Source organism: Vidua macroura, chromosome 1, assembly GCF_024509145.1.
Source record: "Vidua macroura isolate BioBank_ID:100142 chromosome 1, ASM2450914v1, whole genome shotgun sequence".
NCBI lineage: Eukaryota > Metazoa > Chordata > Aves > Passeriformes > Viduidae > Vidua > Vidua macroura.
In genome coordinates, this window is record NC_071571.1 from 130,397,496 (window position 1) to 130,422,162 (window position 24,667).

At 41.8% G+C, this 24,667-nt stretch overlaps 1 protein-coding gene across 2 annotated transcripts; it reads left to right on the forward strand.

Annotated features, from left to right (window-relative positions):
• Positions 1-14,807: 14,807 nt before the first annotated feature.
• PDP1 (pyruvate dehydrogenase phosphatase catalytic subunit 1) lies at positions 14,808-23,551 on the forward strand. Of its 2 annotated transcripts, none has more exons than XM_053983550.1 (2): positions 14,808-14,880; positions 18,418-23,551. In XM_053983550.1, the coding sequence occupies exon 2, from the start codon at positions 18,462-18,464 to the stop codon at positions 20,067-20,069; it is 1,608 nt and encodes a 535-aa protein (XP_053839525.1). In that variant the 5' UTR covers positions 14,808-14,880; positions 18,418-18,461; the 3' UTR covers positions 20,070-23,551. The 2 variants fall into 2 exon arrangements, with proteins under 2 accessions (XP_053839525.1, XP_053839515.1); XM_053983540.1 differs by lacking the exon at positions 14,808-14,880 and adding an exon at positions 15,107-15,341.
• The last annotated feature ends 1,116 nt before the right edge of the window (positions 23,552-24,667 follow it).

Here is a 24,667-nt window from a genome sequence, read left to right on the forward strand (position 1 = left end):
TTCTTATGGGAAAATACATTTCCCTCAGTACTGCCTTCATGGTATTGAGGGCACACAATTTGTTGTTTTATCCAACTGCTTATCTCTCCTGTGTTTGATGTTTATAAAGGCTATTTACCAATGATTTCCAGAGTGTTTTAATAACAGGTGTTGCTTCCTTTATGTATGACAGAGTGAAATTGCCTGTATGAGATCCAGAGATAGGGCAAATAAGGGATGCACTGCTCTGGCTATGATAGTCTCTTCTTCTGGATAAATGTTTCCTTCCACTGATGTGAGACTGGATGTCCAATTGGGTGAGACTGGATGTCCAGTTGGATGGGTCATTTGATGCTGCTGGAGGGAGTAAAGGCTACTCTGTGCAGTCCAAGGGCTTTCCATGCAAGGTGACAAGTCCACAGCCCTCGTTGTCTTACCTGTGCAGACCTGTCTGGATGCCTTTCCAATCCTCGACTCAGAGAAAACCGGTCCCCAGGGCTCACACTAAAGGTGACATTCAGGGCATTTTGTAAACATGCAGGTGCCTAGCTTTGACAGAGACACTTCCCAGACCCCAAAGGCACAAGGCCTCCCTCACAACTTGAAGTGCTTCCATTGCTGTTTCTGAATTATTACCTGTGGCTAACCGTCTGCTTAGTTATAGGACCAGCTTGAACTCCTCATTAACAACCAATCAGATATCCACACATTCCTCCAGAGCTCTGGTTCAGCTTCCCATGGTCCTGGTGGGCATAAAGAAGCACCAGCTGCAAAGGGTGTCGGACCCAAGCTGAGAGCAGAGAAGGTGTCCCCTAGTTCCACAAGGTTTTGAGGAAAGGCACTAAATACATACCGTTTCTTTTGTTTGAGGGAAGTAAAAGCAGCGAGTCACATAGGGAACAACAAGAGAAGAGAACATGAGGAAAGATGATGAGGAGAGAAAAGGTTTCCCCATTGTCACCACCAAGGTTTTGTGCCTACAGCAGGGATTATGAGATGATGTCAAATATTCTGATGTCAAATAAATCATGTGCTCATGCATCACCCTATTTTTCTTATAATTACTTGATTACCAGATCACCCTGTGTATTAAAAGCACCTGCTCAAGGTTGTAGAATTGAATCTTCAGCAGAAACAAGCAGAAATCCTCACCATGCTCAGCATGGTGCTTTTTTTGGTAAAAAAAAACATCAGAACCACAGGCAGCACAGATGACAGTGCTGTCCTCTGAAACTAGGTGGCCACCCCCTTAGAAACAGAACCAATGCAAAAAATCAAATATTAAGAAAAGGTTAGGATTCAATAAATAGAGAGACAGACACTTTGATTTGGGCACTGGCCTTTCCTTTTCCCATCCTTATGGCATTGGTTTACTGAACTCAGAGACAAAAGACTGCTCAGTCCTTCACCACTTTCTCTTTGGTTGTCTGCTTTTGCTGTGTTTGCTGCTGGCAGAGCAAGTCCTGCACTCAGTCACTCACATCCAGATGTCATGAGAGCTGATCAGACACCTTGCACAAACATCTGTGCACAGAACATGCCTTTACTGACTGACCTCCATCTCCAGCAGTACTTCACTCTGGGCCTCATCAGATTTCCACCACAGGAAAATTTGGGCACTCCTTCCAGTGCTTTGATTATGATTAAAACCATAACTTTAATTCTACTAATAATTTTGAAGAACTAGGATAATTTTAACAGAGATTAAAAAAAAATACAATTTTTCATCTTCTAATTACTGCATCAAAGCTTGAAAAATTACAGTTTTGCTACGGACCATGTTTCAGATGAGGGCTCAATGCCAATTTGCCACTGGGGACTAAAAGCAAAGATGAAAAGAGTAAATGCTGTCCTGTGTGTTCAACTCAGAAACCAACCATGCTGTTTCAAGGCATGTTTCAGACACAGCCACATAAATGTTTTGGAAAGGAAAACTCAGCTACAGTTTGAGAGAATTCAGTGCTGACTGGAGCAATGATCACTTGCTCTCTTAATGGAACTTTATCAGAAAAACAAAAACATCCTTAATATTTCTAGCACAAACCAGGCATGGATCCAAAAATATTTTACCTCTGAGTAACTGGGGAAATGAGCATTTTCCACCATGCATTCTACTGCAGTGACTCACCAAGGAACTCAGCCCCCAGTGTAAGTCATCCTTGCACAGTGATGCATCAAGAGCAATGCTCAGCCAAGCATATGGCATCACAATCATAGGTAGCAAGCAGACTGAAGATTTATTTCATTATGGGTATGAAGTGCATATTTCATTATGTCCACTGTGCAGATGAGCTGGGCATATAACTTCAGAGAGCTCAATTACAATAGGAAAGCATGGTGAATGCTGGTTTTCCTTAAAGTTCTATCAGTATCGTATCAAATATTCAAAACAAAGCCCTGTTCACGTCAGTTAGTGGTGGTTTGTCCCAAATGACATGGGGATCCCTACTGTAAGGCACATACATGCATAATCATGTCTGGGAAAAATTTACAGGAAAATATTCACAGGACAAAGGTTGGCCCTACTCCATCTCGTGCTGTGAGTGTTCCCTCCCACCCACCATCTCAGGAGAATAAAGCGTATTTATTCTCACTACTGTATTAAAGAGGAGATGCAGATTCTTTAACAAATCCTATAGTAACACATACCTTTAAGCTCAAAAGGTACAGCTGGATGACGGGAAAGAGCCAAGAGGACAAGCAGACCTGCTTTCCTTGCTCCCCTTTGCTTCTCTCCAGGTCAATGGCTCCCCCTGCCCGAGCACAGCCAGCCCCTGCCCCCTCTACGGCAGAATCAATTCACTGAACCAGCAGTATACAACGCAGGGAAAAAAAAAAAAAAAAAAAAAAAAAAAAAAAGGAAAAAAAGAATAGTCATCCATTTCCAGCTTTGGAAGTTGTATTGTCCTGGCAAAGAGTCTGTGAAGCATGACAGCCGGCACAAGGAAGGGGGCTGGGCTGAAGGTGAGGAATGCGGGGACGCGGTGAGGATGCATTGTCACTGCTGTATCATTGAGCCGCTGCCCCGCTCGGCCCGTGAGCAGGGGAGGCGTCGCTTTCTCCGGTGAGCACTGGGCAGACACAGATATGCCAAGTCCTCGCCTGCAGGGCGGTACGACCCAGCTGCCAGTCGCTTTGTAATGACTCGGGAGCCGGACAAAACGCCCGAATCATTGCCAATTATTCACGTGTCATTTTTGATGTGTTGGAAAGCAGCTCATGGAGACAAGTTGTTCTGACAGTAAGACATACCCTGTTGTTCCTCAGCTAGGGGAGAAGGCATTTGCTTTTCAGAGGGCATTACAAGAAGACCTTGACGATTCCTGCTTACCACCCACCATCCTGAGACCTATCCAAACCACACAGAAGTCAGTGTTAAGACCTGCCACCTGCAGTCATGTTGGGACCTCTGTTTTTTGTCAAAATAAATGACAACATAATGCAGGTCTTTACATGCAATACATCTTATATAAAAGGAAGCCATCGGTGTACCTTTTTACTTGGTGGTGTATATTTTTGCAATGAATTAAAATGCCAAACTGAATTTCAAGGACTAGGCTGAAGATATGCACAGCAGGCATGCAGGAAGTACCATGTCGCTCACTGGTTTTGGGGAAAACAAGACAATGGAAAATGTCCCTTATTTCACATTTTCTCAAGCATTTTCAAATGGATGTGCAAGATCTTTCACACCACAGTTAATTACAGAGATGGAAATGTGTCTCTCACTGTACCAGAGCAAGAGAGGCAATGTAAGAAACCAGAATTACAATACAATAGTGCCAGTTTCTGAACTCAGCTGTAACTATGGCAATCTTCATTCACAGTATTTAACTGAGACTGTAGAAAAATAGTGCACTTAGCAAGCTTGAATAAATTGCTACCTCACCAGCTTACAAACATTTCAAATACATGAACTTTTACAAAAAAAAAAAAAAAACCAACCAAACAAACAAAAAAAAAACTTTAGAAGAAATTTGTATTTGAAGAAATCATTTGACATTACCTTTCATCCTTTCATTGCCTGTTCATGTGGACTACAGGGACTTGGTTTTTCAGAGTAGCCAAGCATTAAGGGAGACACATTTCAAGAGGACAGGCAAAAAAAAAAAAAAAAAAAAACAAACTAACAAAATTAAGTATTAAAATAAATTCTAATACAATGTCCTGTTACTGTGCAATTACTGTCAAAAGCTGGTACTGTCAGCAACAGACTTTTCCTGGGTTGTGTAAAGTCAAAAGGGGACACTGGGCCAAATTCTTCTCTCACATATGTGTGTTTTCCCCTCCCACCTTCAGGCGTCAGCAGCCTCAGCTTGCTGCATTGTCACAGCTCCCAGTGCTCCCCATACGTAAGCTCAAATAAAGGAGTAGTGTGGTATTAACAAAAAACAAAACAAAATTGAAGAAATGGATCAATACAGCACATTTCCTCTCCACATCCAGCTCCCCTGATGTTCTGGGCTGTCAGGGAGTGCTTCACTCACCAGCTACTCCCTGGTATGTGGTACAAGCCTGTTCATCTCTGCTTCATACAGCATTTTCCTCTATTCTTCTGGTACAGAAAGTAACTGACAGAAGATAAAGCAAAAGGATGAAAAAATAATATTTTTCAAACAAACCTTTCTTAATAGAGGTGTTTGGTTTGAGACAGCCAGTGAACAATTCTTTGTTTGCTATTTATTGATGTCCAAGAGAAGCCAGAGAATGCTCTGTGTGCTGTATTTATTTCAACGTTCACTATACCAATGCCTCATGTAGAGCAACTGCACCATACATGTGTTTGACAAACACTTAAGCTAATCCATGGCCACACAAGTTTGGTCAGTGGTGCTTGGATGCAACAAAGAAGGCATTTCTAGTTCACAGGGATGGGCACATTTCTGGAAGGAGTCATCAGTGAATCCCAACAGAGTCAGGGACATCTGGCTTCCCAATATCACACTACATCTGGCGATTTGGCCTTGGTAGCAAGACCAAACAGGTTTGGCCACAGTTAACAAAACAAAAGGTACAGGTGGCAAGGCATTGGCAGAATTATAATTGCTGCAGGCAAGGAATCATGAAAACATGATGGTCTGCACTGTGAGTGCTGTAAAGATGGCCTTAAGAAATAACCATGGAAAATGGTACAGTGTGGGAAGAGACTCAGTTATGCTATAGTCTCTTTTCCCTTAAGCTTTCTTTGAATTTTTTTTTTTTTTAAAGAAAGACCTGCAAAGGTCTTTCTTAAGCAAAACAACATTTTAAAACTTGTCTTTACTGACATGATTGGAATGTTTGGCTGTGAGCCTTGCTGCAGTATGTGTTACAGGCTGAACACTGTGCAGCAAGTCCCATGCCTTCAAGCACAAGCTGGGCAAAGGGAGTGCATTTCTTGTGCACATAGGAGTCCTGATTTTCGCTGTCTGGAAACAGTCCAGAGTTGTCAACGACACAGATTTGCTAATCAAAACTCCACATGGCTGAAGGACATACACATACTGACCTTTACAGCAGCCCTGGGAATGCTGCAGAAGCCTGAAATGACTTTCTAGAGTTGCTCCCACTGTTTGAGTTCTTTGCAAGTACTGGCAGGGATACTGTGCCTCCGAACAAAGCACCTTTTAAATACGTACTTTTCAGAGAGAAGGGAGGAATTATCTCTGTTTCAACAGGGCTTTCAGATACCCTTTCCAGATTACTACAGTGGTTTCATTCAGTTATGCAGACTTCAAATTAAAAGTTAATGAAAACTAACACATTCTTATTTCTCCTGAGGTGCATTTGCTCTCTTATTCAGACAGCTGAGAAAAGTAAGTCAGAAGAAAATGCCTCCTTGTCTGACAAAGGGTGCAGGGATTCTGAGAACTGCCTGGCAGCAAATTCTTGCATCAACACCGTTGCTGTAATTTTGAATCAGTTGTGCTCATTTTCCAAGTGTGCTTTATAGCCATGTCACACGTGGCAATGCACGAGCAAGTAAAGTATCATTAGCTCTGATGGGCACCCTTTGTCTTCCCAGGAAATGACTAAATGCTATCCTCAAAAAGCTGACCATTGGAGAGAAATTACAGACTCATGTTTGGCACAGAGTGTGGTGTTCGCAGCTGTACTGACTGCTTGCCAGGAGCTGTCTGACTACAGAACATGCTGTCTTCCAGCTGCTCGACCCAAGATAGTCCAAGAGGTTAAGAGCAGTGTTAGACAAGTGAACAGCCTTTCTGTTTGCAATTTCTCTTGCTTGGTTTTATAGCTCTTTTCTGGGGAAAGTGAGCTTGTTTCCAGTCTTCACATGATGGCAGATTCAGGAAGTGTTTCCTGGATTAACCTAAGGCACTGCTTTTTGATTCAGGGCAAGGTGTCCATTATTAACATGCAAGAAAAAAACCCCACCCTGTGACTCATATATTTTACCCACTGATATATGCAAATACAAACTAGAATGACTTGAATACAGGAAAATAATTGGGATTTTTTTTTTTTTGCCAGCATCTTTAAACCCTTAAACTTCATAGATCCTGTCCTCCCTTATTCCAGCTCTTCTTTTAGCTGTTCCTAGCAATCACCTTGAGTTGTGATGCTGGGTATAATGCAATAGACACACATGTACAATTCCTGTATTTAAAAAGTTCTTGTTTTTCTGAACACAGCAAAAAGCAGGCAAACAGCAAGAGCTCACCTGTGTTTACATTCAAGCCCTTTCCAGGAAGTCCTTTACCCCAGTGTTCTCCTTCCTTTCAGTGTCATGTCCCTGAACACAGTTTACTGTGCTCTTTGCATTTCCAGCCTTTTTTTTAATAGGGTTTTTTTCCCCTCTCCTACATGCACATGTATGACTCCACAATTTCTGGGTTAACCACTTTCTGTCTGTATCATTTACCAGTACACTGCATTGCAAGCCTATATAGGGACATGCTATTACTTAATTTTGCAATATTGGTGCAATATTTGGGGAGGTGGGTTGTACTGGTTTGGGTTTCAGTAATCAGGGTCATTTAACTGCTTCCTCATGCCAAACCAATTTAATGTAATTTTTTCTCATCACATAGCTTTTTCTCACTATTTTCAACAAGAGCTGATGTGATCACAAGTTGATTACATTTTGCTGCATGAAAAGGGAAGTAAATTACAATTGCACACATGAATTTTGCAAATGGCCAAAATGGTGCTGGGATAGCTCTACAGGATGATGGAGAGAAAAAAAATCACTCCCGGGGTGTGGGTTTGTATTTCCTCCTGCTCCCCTGGCCTGCTGCAATGCCCTTCCCTGCTGCCAGGGACTGCTGCCTGCCCTGCTCCGTGTGCTGAGCAGTTGGTGGAGTTGGTTCATGCCCTGAATTGCTCTGTGAAATTATCCAAGTTGAAAAGTGCTTTTGGGAGAGTTCAGAGCACTTCCACGTTAAAGTATGGCCGGATACACTTTTTTATGGGTGGTGACTTGGAGGGCCTCATAGGGGACATGAAATAGGAAGCAAGAAAGGTCTTTCTACAAATGAGATACAGTTGGATGGCTTAAACCAGACAGTAGATAGAGTGAACAGAAACACAGCCATCTGCCCTAGAGACTTCCAGGGTTATCTGTTCTTGTACCTTTAACCTGCATGGCATCAGTATGACTGAGCCAGCTTACACAAGGGCACAGTGACACATCACAACCGAGTTGTTCACTGGGTAGATCAAAGCCCTCTGTGCACTTTGAACATGAATCTTCCATTGGGATTAAATGGTAAGGGAGATTAATTGCTGTGAGCACTGAAAATGAATGAGTATGAAGATTGTGCCTGTGATGACAATATTTGTGAATGCATTTGTTTTCTAGTATTGAAAGTAAATATTTTATTCATTATCTCATGGGAATGCATGATTATATCAGCAACACATTTAAAAGAAACAAAAATATTGTGTGCTACAGCAGTTTGCTAAGGAAACTGAAATAGTGAGTTAGGTGAATCAGTCCTTGATAACCCAAACTGTAATTTAAAACGCAAATGCCTTTCTGAGCTCATCTATTCTAAGCTGGATAGAGCCCAGCATGTTTCAGTTTTTAAATAACTCATTCCCATGACCTTTGCAATTCACTACCTTACACAACAGTGCAAAAAAGAGCCTCATACATATGACTCAGGCTGCCTTAGGGTTCTTGAAATTTAAGAAGGCAGCCTACATAACATGATCACAAGGAAAAGGAAAATAAAAGACAGCTTATATAACATCCAGAGAAATTGAACAAAGCTCTGTAGTTGCACAAGGCTGCAGGCTGCAGAGATGCATCCAAAGTTCAAAGAAGTTTCAAAGAAACAGCCTGATGTAGCTGGTATTTAGCTCCAGTGTTTAAAGTCAACACTAATAGAATAAATAATCCTTCTTCTTAAAATACTACTCTAAAACACTTAGCTTGCAATCTGGACTTGCTCCAGGGCATTTGAAACACACTGAGTAAAATGATCATGGGGAAGGAATAAGGTGCCTGCACTGCTAACTTTTAAGCCCCAAAGGTTTGCAGAAAACATGTGTCCTGAGCTCCTGAGGAGCAGCAGGGTAGCAGACATCTTGTGCTTACTGAATGTCCTCCCAATGCTCCTAGATCTTCATGGAGGTTCCTCAGAGGCACAGCCCATCTGTGGGGGGAACATGTGATCTTCCCCACCTCCCTGGCCTCTGCCACAGGGACATCATTGAACTATGCAATTGAATTTGCAGGTTATTCAGACTTGCAAGCCAAATCTAGCCCTGGGCTGGAATCCAGATTCAAGGAAAGCACCCCAGTGCCAATGCAGGGCAAAATTAGAATGGGGATCTCTAAATGACCTTATAAAAATTCCCCAGGAGAAGAAAGGCACCCCTAAAGCAGGCCTGCTGGAAATGATCACTGTCAGGCCTTCTCTTTTGATTAAAAGCCTGGCACAGGACCACAGCTTTGCTCTGCTGAGATGGCCAGGATCTCTCAGAGGGAGTTGGCTGCCTACAGTTCTTGAATACCATAAACAAAGCTCCAGATCCACTTGTAACACACAGTGTTGCTCCTTCTGCTTGTTCCTATCTTACCATATAACAGCCTAATGGCTAAAGCTTTTAACTGTAAAAGGCTGGTATAATTGTCACCTTCATTCCACACTGCCCTTTTTCCAGGTGAGTCCTGTTACTGTCTGGCTGCAGGTCAGCTGAGGTGAGGGCAATGCCTTACCATGCAGTGAAGACTGGTCACTCACACAGGAATCCACCACTCCTTGGCTCAGAGGCAGCAAATGAGACTCTGTAACCTTCTGCTTGAGACACCTGCCTGGTAGAACAGAATACTGGATCTAGTCAGGGAAGGGAAGAGGTTAGAACAAATACATGTTTGGTTTGTTGTTAAAAATATAAATGAAACATATAGTATAAAGCAAATGGTAAATATTTTTGTAGATGGGGTCACTTGAGATAATAAGTCCATTTATCAACCAAGGAAACCAGTAACCTAACTCATCTTTTTTTCTACAGGGGAAAAAAAAAAAAAAAAAAAAAAAAAAAAAAAAAAAAAAAAAGAAGCTTATTTTTTGGTCAAATACAAACCCCAAAGGATACAGGGTCTTATTTTCCCAGCATTTAGGTAAGGCTAAACTGAGAAAGGCAAAGAGGAATGAGAAGAAGGTCACTTTGATATTCGTTCTAAACTTCCTTGTTACAAGTGGAAATGTGACCTGATCTAACCCTGGGCCCCAAGACACCTAAAAGATTGGTTCAGAGCCTACTCTTGGTTCTAAATTGAAATTTCTAATTATATCTTCCATAACTACTTTTCACTCCAAAGTACCACCTCTTGCTAAGACAATAACACTGTCGTTGGCATTGGTTGCTCTTCCTAATTGCTGGAGAAATTATTAGTCTTCAACATTCACATTTGCATAGAAAGATCTCAACTCAAGCCAGCTGTTTCTACAGACCAACCATGGGCTTCCATCTCTTGACTCCAGTGACCTCAAGTAAAGACAAAAGGCTGTATTCAATTACCAGCATCTGAGCAATCTTTTATTTCAGGGCATTATATCTGATAAAATGAACCCAGGATATCATTGTTCCAGCAGCATTAGGGAAACAATATTTTATCTGTTGAAAAGTGTAAGCTATTCTCTGCATGGAAAAAAGCAAGCAGATTCCCCTCCCAATTTTAATCTCCACTATTTCCCCTGAAGTCTATTGAATCTTTTGCATGGCAGCCATTATAACTGCAAATGTAGTTACTTTTGAAAATGACTGTAACAAAGAAATATGAAAAATGTGCATGATGAACTACAGATGGAAAAGGGATCAGACCCTTCAGAAGCTAAGTTATTGCTGGATCCAACTTCCTGATATCCTGAAACTACTTCCTCATAGTCAGACACTGATAATGTCCTAAGTATCATTCTTGAAGCTGGCCAAAAAAATTTTTGTTCTACAGAATTTCCTTCACTTCATCAAGCTGTCAGAATGCTGTATTCCCCAAACTGGACACCAGACCCTGAAAAACCAGCCCAGGTGAAGAGTGCAAACTAGTGCACAACTACTACAAAATGAAAAAAATGCATTTAATTCTCTGCTAATGAGATAGGAATCAACATGGTACAAAGAAGTCCTGAGGGGCAAGAGACAACAGATATAAGCTTAACATGGAAGATTCTGATTAACTAAAAATTAAAAATCTTCAAAATGTAAGTGGTGAAGTACTGGAACTGGGACCCAGGCAGACTGGAGAACTTCAGTCCTCAAACATGTCCAAAATAGGACTGACCAAGTCCCTGAACAACCTGACCTAGCTTTGAAGGTGGCCCTGCTTTCAGCAGGTCCTGTCTGACCTCAATTACTCTCTGAGTCTAGGAAGTTGGATCTGAACTGCTGAATGAGTCAGACCCATTGCTGCATTTCAGAAAGGAATTAAGAGTGAAGATACAAAGGGCCTCCAGGGGAGACAAAATAAATTAAACTAATGATGAATCCCACAGTGACAGCAAAATACCCACTGAAAGCAATTGTCTGTGATTCGCCATTGGACTTGCCTTTAGAAAGGGCAGGGGAGAGATGAATCGTGGCTCAGTGCTGCTGGCTTACTCTAAAGTTGATATTCTTAAACGTTCTTTAAAAATCACCTTTTGCAGGGCTCATTGTAAAACGTTCACTGTACTCAGGAACCCAGCTGTGCTGAGGCAGGACAGATGCATCACCCACAGCAAACACTCCCTGAGAGGGCAGCAGAATACTTGAATGTACAACCAAACTCTCCCTTTCAAGCACGCTGAAGAGCACAGGCCACCGCTGTTTGCAGGTACTCCGTCTGCTCTGAGCTCTACTAACACATTTATTTTTGCCACATAATGCTCCTGATTTCTGCTAAAAATAAATTGCTGCTCTGTGGAACAGCATACTTAGATTGCTGTCATTGCTTCTGTAATGCTTTCAGGAAAGAACACAGTTTAGTCCTGTCCAATCCTTTCTGTTTATTCCATACCTGGCTTTTTTGTCTCCCTTATTTTCTCCCTTGTTAGGCTTTTCTTTCTGCTCTCAAAACTTTTAAGATTCTTCTGCCCTTTTTTCCTGCTCCAGGTTGGTATGGCAGCCTGCCAAGTGGAAATGTTTGATCTGTGCACTCAGTTTTAAGACAGGTTTTATAAGCAACTGTTCAACAGGAGCAACACAGCATTTTTGTAACACTGTGTGCAAGGATATAATAAGAATGTTAAGGAGTCATGGGATATAAAAACAAGTGAAATATTATCCTGTGGTCCTGAACTAGCTTTCAGTAAAAGTGAGTCAATAAAAATGAATCAATAAAATATTTATGCATCGGCACAAGAACCTATTTAAACTAGAAGGTTACTGCAAACACTTGATTTCAAATGAAAATGGATTTTGGTGATCTCTAACAGTTTCCCTGGAAATGTGTTTCTCTGGAAATGTGTTTCTCTGGAAATGTGTGTTAGGGTAAGTACTGCAGCCCTTTAGCTGCAGTGATAATGCATAGCTGCCTGTTGGTTCTGCAGTGCAGAATTAGCCACTGCGGGCAACTGCGGGCAACAGGCACATTAAGACAAGAACTCATGTCTCTTGTTACACTCTGTTGATAATCCTTTCATCCAGGGAAACAGAGAGACTTTGCATACCTTGAAGTAGTTACAAGTAATTGCTTTTCCATCAATCTCTCGTATAAAATGTTAAATGTGGAACAATATGTTTTTATTCATTAGAACATTTTTTTATTCTTTAGTATCAGCAAAAATGGACTGCTGCTCAAAGTTGCACAAAAAGGTCTTGGCAGCAGCAAGATGAAGAGAAGGAAAATCTAACTTTCCAGTTAAATTGCAACATCCAACTTCTGGCAGCACACCAGCAAACTCACATAAGCTCAATGAGCAAACTGTCAGCCAAATTTTAGCATTTTGCCTCTAATTCGTGGGATTTATATGTGGCTGCTAAGACCACAATCTTTTCTCACTCAGTATTTTAAAATTCAAATTTTGTCTAATGTTCAGATATATTAATAGGATACTGTGAGACAGGGAACTACAAATTCCAAGACCAGCTCTAAAAGCAGCTCCTCTCCTGGCCTCAAATCAGGAATAAAAGTATAATTAAATCAATAAACAGGGAGCGGTATCACTAACCTTTCAATTTCACAGCAAATTACAGAGAATTGAACTAATGGGCACAAGATGTTCTGAAGACCAGAACTGCTAAATGCTAACTATTTTGTGGAATTTTTTTTCTAGGTAGGTAACTTTAGACAGCAACATTCTCTGTGAAAGTCATACATGAAGCCACTCTCAAACTCCTCACTTAGAAGAAGATTAGGTGATCAGTGGTGACCTCAGCCCAATCCATTTCTGTGTATCTACTCCTAGAACAATGACTCAAATTCACCCAGGCAGAGGTCTGTCTTCCCACAGCCTTCTTCCTTCTGACAAGGTAAGAAGGTGGTTTGATAGGGCACCTTTAGTCTATAAGAAAATTTCTAAACTTGGGGGGCCTTACAGTCACTCTTGCTGAAAGGAGAAAATTATGTAAATGGTTGTTATTTGAGCACATGCTGGTAATCTGTTTTTAACCATATGCTACCGTTAAAAAGGAATGCAAATAATTTGTTTTCCATGCTGTTTAATTAAGTTTTCAATGTATAATGGTGTCTGTCAGATGCCTTTTTTTTTTTTTTTACTTCTAAAATAAGCCTCAAAGAGAAGATGATGGCATACCATTCTGGATAAACAAATAAATGTCTCAAAAGTCACCCAGAAGACCAATAAATGAAAATTTTAATACTCTGTGTTTTCAACTACTACCATGAAAGACTTGCATTTGTAAGGATGGCATAATTTTATTGTTCTAGCTGGTTTTTACACAGAGGGTCACAGGGCAGTACTTTCCACACTCTTACATTTCAAGTAGAGCTCTTGAGTCTTCTGGGCACTAAGTGCAGATTTTTCTTTGTTTCTTCTCGTGGTTTTGGTACGCAGCTATACACATCCTACCAACTGAGTAAAGACCTAAGTATAGTCAAAAATCTGTGTTTTGTTACAGCTGCTGAGGGAATGCTAATTGCAAACCCCAATGCTTGCTAGCATCTGCTGCCAACAACACACAGCAAAGTGGGCATCCCAAAAACCCTGAAAAATAGTAAGGCATAAGAGCACAGGAATCTATAAACAGAGAGATGGTCAAAGAAAGCAAAATACTGTCGAACTTACATGCTTTCCATATTCAGAAACGTACATGAAGAGTAAGTCTGGATCAGAGTACCTCAGAAGCACATGCAAAATTGAGTGTTGCCCTAGAGATGTGGAAAAGGCACAGGACAGTGGCTAAGAAATGGAAGAGAAAGGAGGGAGGGGAGGCTACTGCTGCTGCAGCAGTGGCAGGAACAACACGTGTCACCCTTCCAAGGAAGGGCTGCTCGTTCTTCGTAGCCACTGCCCTCAAACCATTCCTTGCTGGTAGTGCGGGCAGCAGTTGGCGATGTCAGGGCAGAGAGGGCCCTGGTCTTCTTCACTGCACAGTAGCCTGCTCTGCCTCGAAGGATTCTGGAGAACACAAAGCATCACGGGGCAAACTAATTAAACAAATCACAAACCAAAAAAAAAAAAAAACAAACCACAAAACAAAAAAACCAACAAAAGCAAAACAAACAAAAAAAAACCAAACCAAAACAAACAAACAAAAAAAAACCCCCAAAAAAACCCAAACATAATCTCCCCGTATTTCAGTAGAAGCTTCAGTGGTCTCTTGTGGAGTTAATGAGCCTTGTGACTGCAAGTCAACTCGAACATTTCAAGGCGGAAAAAAACCAAAAAGCACCACTCTTCCAAAGGAATTCAGAATAAATGCCAATACACGCTACAAAATTTAGACATTTTCTCACATTGGGTCTCCATAACAGTCAGAAGTTGTGCGACTGACTCCTGACTAAAGGAGTGTGGGGGGCTTTCTCAGGGCAGAGAGGGCCCTGTCTGTTGGGGACAGACTTTAGCGGTCCCTCGCGGAGTTAACGTGCCTCGTACCTGTTAAAGGCACTTCCCGAACATTCCGGGACAAACAGCCCCGCCGCCGTTTCCCGGCCGCAGAAGCCCCGCGGGCTCTCCCTGCCCTCACGGGCACCTCGGGGAGGGGATCGGGCACAGCGCGCGCCGCCGCCTTCGCGCCCTCCCGCCCCTGCGCGGTGCGCGCGCACGCACCGCCCTCTCCTCCTCCCCCGCCCCCCGCGCGCTCCCTCGGCCTCCGCGTCACGTGTCCGCCTTGCCCTCCTCAGCAGCCAATGGGCGGCGCGCCGCGCGCCGCAGGGCCCTTTATAAAGGCGCGGCGGCCGCGGGCGTGAGGCGGTGGCTGTCGGGGGGGGTTTGGGAGTGGCGGGTGCGTTCGGGGCGGCGCGGTCCTGTCCTTCCACCCGTCTCCCTGAGCCGCCCGGGAAAGGCCCAGGTCTGTGCCCAGGATAGGAGGAGGAGGTGGTCGTGCCGGAGGCGGGCGGGTGGCTGGGGAGGGGCGGCCATGTCGGGGCCGCGCAGCGCCTGAGCGGGCAGCGGTATCCGCCGCGGCGGCGCGCAGCGACAGCGGGCCCTGCCTGTCGCCCTGCCGGAAGGGAGAGCGGGGCCGGCGGGGCTCGGTGCCCGGGCGGGCGGCGGATTCGGGCGGTCCCTGCGGAGCTGGCTCGGTCCCATCGCTGGGCGAGCGGCAGCAGCGGCGCCGTGCGCCCGCACAAGGGCTGTGTGTGCTTGTCTCCTCCTGTCTGCCGTCCCACCTCCGTGCCGGAGCTCTACGTCTTCTCTAACAAACTCTCTGCCTGCCTTCTCCCCCCGCCCCCCGGGCTTCTGCTTTGTGGATGTTGGCGGCTTCATGTTGTGACAGGAGAATGTGTGTATGTCCTGGGCCCAGGCGGATTGGTATGTATCTCCCTTCGTGGAGCGATGGGCTCGGGGGTCGGATGGGACCCGGGAAGGGGCTGCGAGGCTGGGCTGTGTCTGAGGGCTGAGGCCGGACGGAAGGATTAACGGTGCTGCTTGTGTTGAATGCGTCTTGTTCCTCCTCCCCACCTCCCCGCCCTTTCCAGCTGGCTCATTCAGGTCTGTCAGGTGTAGGAAAGGCACCTGAGTGGTTTTACCTGAAGCCATGGGTGTCTTTAGTACAGTGTTTTGCAGGAACCTGTCTGTGCACTGTCAGTTAGCCCTAAGAGTATGGGTATAACGAGCCTTTATTAAAGAAAGGTGGAACATTTTTCTATTTTTTTATGTAGTACTACAAAACCCCATAAGTTGACTATCTGATTCGTTATGGGTCATATTGTATTTACAGCTTGAAAATTAGTGCTTGTACCCTGCTCTGGGCTTGGAGAGGTATTTACACTGGATTGATTCTAATATCTTGATAAATCTTGATTGAACTGTAAAGTTTCTACTTCCTTTTCTTCTCTGACATTTTTTGACTAACCGTAATGATCTTGGGATCTTAATTACTTAAAGGGCAGCTGGAGTGTCTGGTTATATTTGGGGCAGCTGTGTTGTGGGGGTAAGTGGAAGAGACTTTAGTTTCAGTTGCGGTTTGGATACTTAGAATTAGGCATTTCCATTTTTTGGAATTATTGAAGCTGGTATGTGAAACAGACTGATCTCTTAAGCTGGCATAGGTCTACTGTAAATGATATGAGCTGTGGAAAATGTGAGGCCAGCTTCTTACTACTTCCTCTTGGATTTCATTTGATAAACTAATGATTAAAAAACATAACAATATCTTCTGGTGGCACTGCAGAACTGTTACAGCAGCAATACATTTGTATTTTTGCTTCATCATGCACCAACAAAACTGTCAGAACATTTGAGGCACCACTGTGGGTCAGCACTGAACACAAATGCTGAGCAGTCAGGACAGCTTGATCCAGGTGGAGTCTAATGGGATACCAGTGCTGAAGCTGAGGTGCTGCTGTAGGCCAGGCACATCCATAGAACCTTAAGCAAAATTGTTGCTTTTAAATGTCATGTGAAGAAATGCACATAACTGTTACCAAAATAGCTTCTGTATAATTAGAAGGCAGTGAATAGAATTTAAAATCTATATTTGGAGTTGCAGTCTACTGCTGTCATGCTGTGTGCATGTGAAGCCTGGACTGGAGAAGCAAATGGCTAACATAAATTCAGTATTCATCTGGAAGCTTCAGCCAATTCACTGCTCCTGGGCACTGGACTATAGCCTGAGCTCTTCCTGATACCTGCACAACAGAAAACTTCAATCTTCAGCTGTCAGTGGGAGACTCAGAGTTTTTGTGAATGTACAACAGTCACTCATTAGTACTGGGGAGTCAGTGAAGTGACGGGAACATGAATTCTACTGTGCTTTCAGCACTTACATGTCATGTAACAGAGAAGTGGGCTTTACTCTGGTTTACTTAAAAGAGCAAACAAACTTGGAGGGAGAATATGATTTGCTTCCCTTTCTTGAAACAAGGAAAATGAAGTGAAGCTTTGTATGTTTCCAGACACTTCTCAGCTAGCCCAGGTGATCACAATCATGGCTGAAGCTATGGAAAGCTAATAGAAATTGCAAAATGCAATTTCTCCTATATTGCATGATCCTTTAGGCTGAGTATTGGGGCTTGTTGCATATTTTATTGGGGTTGAGTCTCTGAAATACTGGTATGCCTGCTTGGCTAAAAAAATCTATTTACTGACTGAAGAACCTTGCATAACACAGCAGTATCCGTTTCTTCAGTAAAACAATTTGACATGTAGCTGTGCAGATAGATTAGTACTTAATGACTGCAGTAAGCCTTCTAATGGCCTCTTCTGAGAAAAAGCTTTTGCTATGAACCTTGATCATAAAAGAGAAAATTGAATTTGCCTTAAATGTGTGTACTTCACACAAGGCACAGTTCAACTCCATCTCCACTCTGGAGTTGTCTCTCAAGTATTACATTGTAAAAGACTTCGTGATAATGAGGCACAGTGAATAAGGCTTTTGAGAGATACTCTCACTAATGTTGTGATTTGGTATGTAAATGGAGACAAGAAAGAGTATGCTAGCTACTCTCTTTTTCAGGGAAGTGAAGAATAAGGAAAGCTTTTAGATGTGGCAAGTAGCAGTAGAGTATTTTTTCAGATACTAATGTTTAGATTAATGTTTAGATTCAGATACTAGTGTTTATCTTAACACTAAACTAGCTTTAGCATATTGTGCAAGACTCTGTTCTAGTCATGGAAGCAAACAATTCATGTATAGGCCTTCAATTGAGGAGCTTTTCAAGGTGTTTTAAAATGTACTGGGATGGAATAGCTGTTGGAAAGCTGTATTTCCTTTCTACCTCTTGTACTTACATCTTAAGCTAGAAAATTGCTGCATAGATTGCTGTGGCTGTTTTGTATATGTAACACAAGTTTAAAGTTTTACATGTGGAAGGGGGAGAAAGAGAACTGATATTATGCAATCAGAAGTCAGTAGCAGGTTTTGTTTCTATCACCTACTTCTTGCTTCTGCTGTCTAAACAATCTTTATTGTATGTCATCTCAGAGTTTTCTTGAGTCTCCCTGATAGATATGTTCTCTTCTTCAGCCTTACAAAAAGAGTTTTCTTCCTTGTGTGCCACATCTGTCTGTCGTCTGTGAAATCACCAGGAAAGCAAATATCTGTAAAAGTGCTGTGGCAATTCTGTAGAGTGCTCCATGCTACCTATTGTGCTAAGTTGTTTGAAGGTTCATTGACTGTCTGGGTGATGCTTTCACTTTCTGCCTGCTATCTGAGTGGGTATGAGAGCTAAAATACCTGTGCTGAAGTATGGTATAGCTTTTTTGTTACAGCCCAGTGTAGTGTCTATAAGCACCTCGCAATGCCTTTCTTTGTCAAGTCCTTTGAAGCTATTAACTCCATATAATAAGCAACTTGGTTAGGAGCTGTAAACATCTTAACACTGAATTCTGGGGAAAAGAATCTCTTAGCTGTCCCGCTAAGTATAGTTGTTCTCTTGTCTTTCAGCAATTCCAGTCCGAAGCTCCAGGCTGCCATTGTTGTCTGATGCCATGCCAGCACCAGCTCATCTGTTCCCATTGATTCGTAACTGTGAAATTAGCAGAATAGGCAGTACTGCGTGTTACTGCCACCATAAACATCTGTGTTGTTTGTCATCTCATTTTGCTCACAGTCACTTCAGATATGCACCGCAGAAGAAATTTGCGGCACTTTACAGGCCAAAGGAGCACTTCAATCACTTTATTCACGCAAGGGATTATGCTTCTACGCCACAGAGGTTTTACCTCACCCCTGCACAGGTCAACAGCATCCTGAAGGCAAATGAATACAGTTTCAAAGTCCCAGAATTTGATGGTAAAAATGTAAGTTCGGTTCTTGGCTTCGACAGCAACCAGTTGCCTGCTAATGCTCCAATAGAGGACCGGAGGAGTGCTGCCACTTGTTTACAGACGAGAGGGATGCTTCTGGGTGTGTTTGATGGCCATGCAGGCTGTGCTTGTGCTCAAGCTGTCAGTGAAAGACTGTTTTACTACATTGCTGTCTCTTTGTTACCTCATGAAACTTTACTTGAAATAGAAAATGCTGTGGAGAATGGCAGAGCTCTGTTGCCCATTTTACAGTGGCACAAGCATCCCAACGATTATTTTAGCAAAGAGGCTTCCAAGCTTTACTTCAACAGTCTGAGAACTTACTGGCAGGAGCTGATTGATCTCAACAGTGGAGAGACTACTGATGTGAGAGAAGCTTTAATTAATGCCTTTAAGAGGCTTGATAATGATATTTCTTTGGAAGCTCAAGTAGGAGATCCAAATTCTTTTCTCAACTACCTAGTGCTGCGAGTAGCATTTTCTGGCTCAACTGCCTGTGTAGCCCATGTGGATGGTGTCGACTTGCATGTTGCAAACACAGGTGACAGCAGAGCAATGCTTGGCGTTCAGGAAGAAGATGGATCTTGGTCTGCAGTTAATTTGTCCTATGACCACAATGCACAAAATGAACATGAAGTGGAACGTGTGAAAATGGAGCATCCAAGGTCTGAAGAGAAAAGTCTTGTCAAACAAGATCGTCTCTTGGGTCTCTTGATGCCTTTCAGAGCTTTTGGTGATGTGAAGTTTAAATGGAGTATTGACCTGCAGAAGAGAGTAGTGGAATCAGGCCCAGATCAGCTGAATGACAATGAATATACAAAGTTTATTCCTCCAAACTATCACACTCCCCCATACCTCACAGCTGAACCAGAAGTCATACATCACAAGTTACGGCCACAGGATAAATTCCTGGTTTTGGCCACAGATGGGCTATGGGAAACAATGCACAGGCAAGATGTGGCTAGAATTGTGGGGGAGTACCTCACTGGTGTTCACCACCAACAGCCAATAGCTGTTGGTGGCTATAAGGTAACTTTGGGACAGATGCATGGTCTCTTAACAGAAAGGAGAGCAAGAATCTCTTCAGTATTCGAAGATCAGAATGCAGCAACTCACCTGATACGTCATGCAGTGGGTAACAATGAGTTTGGAACTGTGGATCATGAGCGGCTGTCCAAGATGCTTAGTCTTCCAGAAGAGCTGGCTCGAATGTATAGAGATGACATTACAATTATTGTGGTGCAGTTCAATTCACGTGTTATAGGCGCATATCAAAATGAGGAATTGTGAATTTAATGCAGTGAACTAGTTACTAAAGTTGTAACAAGGGCCAGTATGAGCAGCAAATTTTAAAAATCAACCCAAAAATAAAATTTTAAAAAGCCTTTGACAAACAATTTTTGTTTGTTAGATTCAGCATATCTATTGTTCCTGCCTTTCCCCAGAGATCTAAAAACATGGGAAGTGCTATTGACCCAATACAAAACTTGAAGAAGATGTCCTAGCTTGGGAAAAGAGTTTTTTATAACAACTTTGCACTATTGATTTCATGAATGCTGCTAAAACAATGTCTTGAATTTGGCAAATTTGGATGAGGGAGGAAGTAGGATAAAGAATTAACTATCAAAGATCTGGCTGTTCAAGAAACAGCTTGCTTATAAAATATCTGCATATACATACAGTTAAGGAAAAGTAAAAGGTATTGTTGAATTTTTTACAGGGCTAATTCTTGCAATGGTTATCTGTGAATATATTATCTATTGTTTCTTCTAAGCAGAAGGTCACTTGAACCAAGTAAGTCTTCAGTGTAACAAAGTTGTCTCACTTTCATATGGACAATGTCAGTCACGTAAGGATATTTGTCTAAGTGTTGACTTTCAAGGCAGGTCTAAGCCATAATCAATACCTGAGATTCTGTTACAGTTTAATCCTCTTATGCACGGTAATTTCTAAATTTCTTGTGCATTAGTACTTGGCTGTGGTTTTCTGCACAACTTGTAGGGCAATAACACATTACAACATGCAGCAAGATACCAGATAACTTCATGGAGGACTTCAGTTTTCAGTTTAAAGAAGCTTTCAGACTTTTTGAAAAGTCAGTATTGTTGGTTAAGGCTGTGTTTGTTTTCCTAAAGGTTATGTCCTTCATGGACTCCTTCTCTCTGGCATTGCTTATCTACTAAATAACTTTTCACCTGAAAAGATCAGAAAATCATTGCTAACCTCTTTGTAGCTTTGTAACTTGCACTCATTTTCACTTTGGATATTTCAGAAGGTCACAATATATGTTCTTCATTTGAACTCATATGTGTAAGTTGAGTGAAAAATTACAAATTACAAAAAAAAAAAAATTGAAGTATGGCATGTAAATAGCATTTTCACTGGAAAGCTCACTGTGTATGTTCAGTGGCTATTTCTAGCAACTTCTTTTAGTTGTGTGTTTCTGGGCAGCATGTTTTTACAGTCCAGAATACTATTGCAGAGCAGTCTCTGAAATGGGCCCCTCTGGCTTGGAATGGTTGAATTTGAACTTAAAAGATTGGCTATACTTGTGTGCCAAAATTGTTGGGCTTATAATGGTGAAAGTAGAGACTGAGAGCTAATTGGTCATCATTGCATCTATTTGAGGTATGTTGCATTGTGTACAGATTTATTTTAACCCGCTCTTAGGTTAAAAACTGAAATGCCTGCTGAAATATTAGTCCTTGATGACTGAGAGAACACTTTTAACTTTATTCCTGGGTTCTAGAGAACAATGCTAGGTCAGCTTATTTCACTTTGCCAAGGTGTTTCAGTTAAAATACCTCCCTAGCCCTCATCATACCTAGTTAAATCAACACTTAATTAACTGAAATATGCTAGGTTTCTAAAGTGGCATTTTTTACTAAATATGTCTTGCCAATTAATGCTACTGTACATAGGGTGCACTTAATTTGAACAATGAACCTGTGCTATAGTAAACATTGGCTCCTCAAACTCACAAATGTTATGTGTACTCAGTGGCCTGCAGCTTTAGTATGTCTCTACCTAACCTTAACTATCAGCATCAATATTGCTGTAAGGTTAATGGTGCCTAAGTTCACATTCAAGATGTACACAACCCTTCTTTATTTGAAGGGAAAAGGGGAACTCTAAAATGCTTAGACAAGTACTGGCTGTTGACATTGCTTCTGTATGTTGTGTTTTGGTGACTGTGTCATTAACTAGGTCAATAGATTATGTTCTATCATTTGAATGCTGTATGTATCTCAGCTGTTGCAGTATTTAACTTTCTTACTTTTTTTTACTGTTAAAGCTCTATTTACGTGCATTGATGTATTTAACCTACGATTGTTGATACGGATTTGGTACAAGTCATATCTAGAAGAAATGCACATTGGTCCCATGGATACAACTTTTACTGAGGAGAAGCTGCTTTTTGTAGTAAAGATACTTAAGTATGGGGTCAGACAATATTTGTGTTGCTTGGAGACTTGCTCAGTATGTATGCAGTGAACAGAAACAGCATAACTGCCTGCTGAACAGGTGATCTGAACAAACATCTTTTAACAGATTCCAATAAAATGATCAATTATGCAGAAATCTATGTGTATTGAGTTGATGTAGAATGTGATATCTCTTCTGCTAGGACTTTGTTCTTTTGTGTGATCCCTGTTATGAATACATCAGATGGCCAATGAAAGCAAAGTATAAATAGAAACAGAGAATTGAACTTCAGAGTGCTTCAATGCCACCGTGAGGCTCAATGCCACCCTGCATCAGGCATGCTGCTGCTGCCTCCCCCAGGCAGCAAAGCTCAGATCCTTCCATCAGTATCACTGTGTGTCTCAGTTCCCAGCACCTCATGAGTACCTTCAGGGGCAGTGCTGCTGAGGAAGCAGCAGCATTTTGGATCTTAAAGCTGGGTATTGTACTCTGTATCAAGCGATAATGCATTTCATAAACAGTCTAAAATATGTGCAGATTAAATTGGGGCAAGAATAAGCTGATGGTGAGCTAAACAGAAACAGCTCTTGTGCCACAGGCTGAGGACACATTTGCCTTGTCTACCAAGGCATCATTGATTGCATTGTGGAAAGTACAGATATTGTGTGTGTAAGGGTGATGCTGGGTTTAGTTTTTCAAATAAGGATTTCACAGCTGCAGATATGTGGTTCAGCCATGGAGGATGGCTGAATCTTGACAGTCAACACAAGGTTTACCTTAATCTTTAAAACTGTTCTAGATGAATGTGTCAGTTCAACAGTAATACTATATGAGATGAGTGGGTGATGTGCTATCTGTATTTCCAGCTTAAGGCTGTTAACTCTATTCCCTTGTGTACAGTGCTATCTGCATTGTATTTGCAACCCATAGATCTGAATGCTGAAGCACAACCCATGTCAGTTGTACAAAGGGTGTTGTTTCTAATTGAAGCTTATGTAGAACTGTATTCAAAAGCTTCCTTGACAGGTTTCATTACTGCTCACACCACTGACATGGTGATTGGTGGCAAGTCCATGACATGGTGGTGGTGGTTGTATTTGCAATGCAATAGATAAGCCTATTGTTACAATGCTGGTTACACCTGCTGTTTTATTTGCTGCTTGTGAGTATTAGTAGTAAATGTCTGGGTAGAGGGAAATTATAATCTGACTTCATAACTGGGTCATAAATGAAGTATAAGCTGGCAGGAGCATTGTGTGGCAAAATGAAAAGTAATCTGAGATGCATAAATGTTCCTATCTCTGTTCTGCAAGGTCTGACGGTAAAAAAAAACCCTAAACAACTTATCTCATGTATTGATCAGTGTGCAAGTCTTCTGAAACTGCATTTCTTGCAAATGACCCACCTAATCAGTCATTAAACTTTCCAGGATTACATAAAACTTAAGCATAAGAAAATATAGTCACCATTCAGTATATACCATGATAAGCAGGTACTTTATTTTGTTTGTGGCAATTAATGAGAAATAATAAATTAGAAATAAGAAATGAGATTTTTTTTTGAATGTAACAAATAAAAGGAGTAGACTGAAAGTTCTCTAGCTCAAAAAACAAGGACCACCCAGTACAAGATTGTTTTAGGATTGTTCTCCCTGTATAGTCTCTTTCTGTGTTGACTCAAAAAAAAAAGATGAACTGCAAAGTATGTATCTGTTGTGGTTCCTAGTCCAGGACAAGTAAGTAATCAGCCTTACAGATTTTAGGGGATGTTTTATGCAGCAGGCTGTTCACTAGCCTCATGGTGAATCTTTATCTGAGCAGAAAAATTGTGCTTGCTTTATAGACTTTCTATTAGATTTCCTAGATAGAAAATCCTCTTTAATAAAACTTGTGAATACCAAACTATTTTATAGCATCATGAATAAACGGGTCAGTTTTAATATCCAAAATGTGTACTTAGGGCAGCATTTAATGTATTGGCTCACATCTTAATTGCAAAAATAATTCAATTAGGGCTGGCTAATTGGACATCATGTCACATGATGCTGCAAGACAGGAAAAATGTCTAATAAATAGGGAGATCATTGATGTTAACAGGAAAGCACACAGCCATGTATTAAGCATAGTTTCATTCAAAACCTGGATATTAATGAAATGAGTCTGTCAAAATTGCTATAGCCTATAGTCATTAATGCTGTAACCTTTCCTGTTGCTCATCCCTAGTGCTTCTTTGCCCACTGTGGTAGTGCAACAGCTGGGCTAATAACAAGAAGACTATTTTCCAGGATTTTGTGCAAGGTGATTTGAATGACTAATAGTAATTAGTTAGTGTTCCCAGGTTTAGGCAGCTGGGAGAGGAATGAATTTTGCTTCCCTGGTAGCAGCCTCTTCTACAGGGGGAAAAAGTAAATCTTAAAACCTGGCTGCTGTACAGAAGACCTAGCCAGAGCACTGCAACGTTTA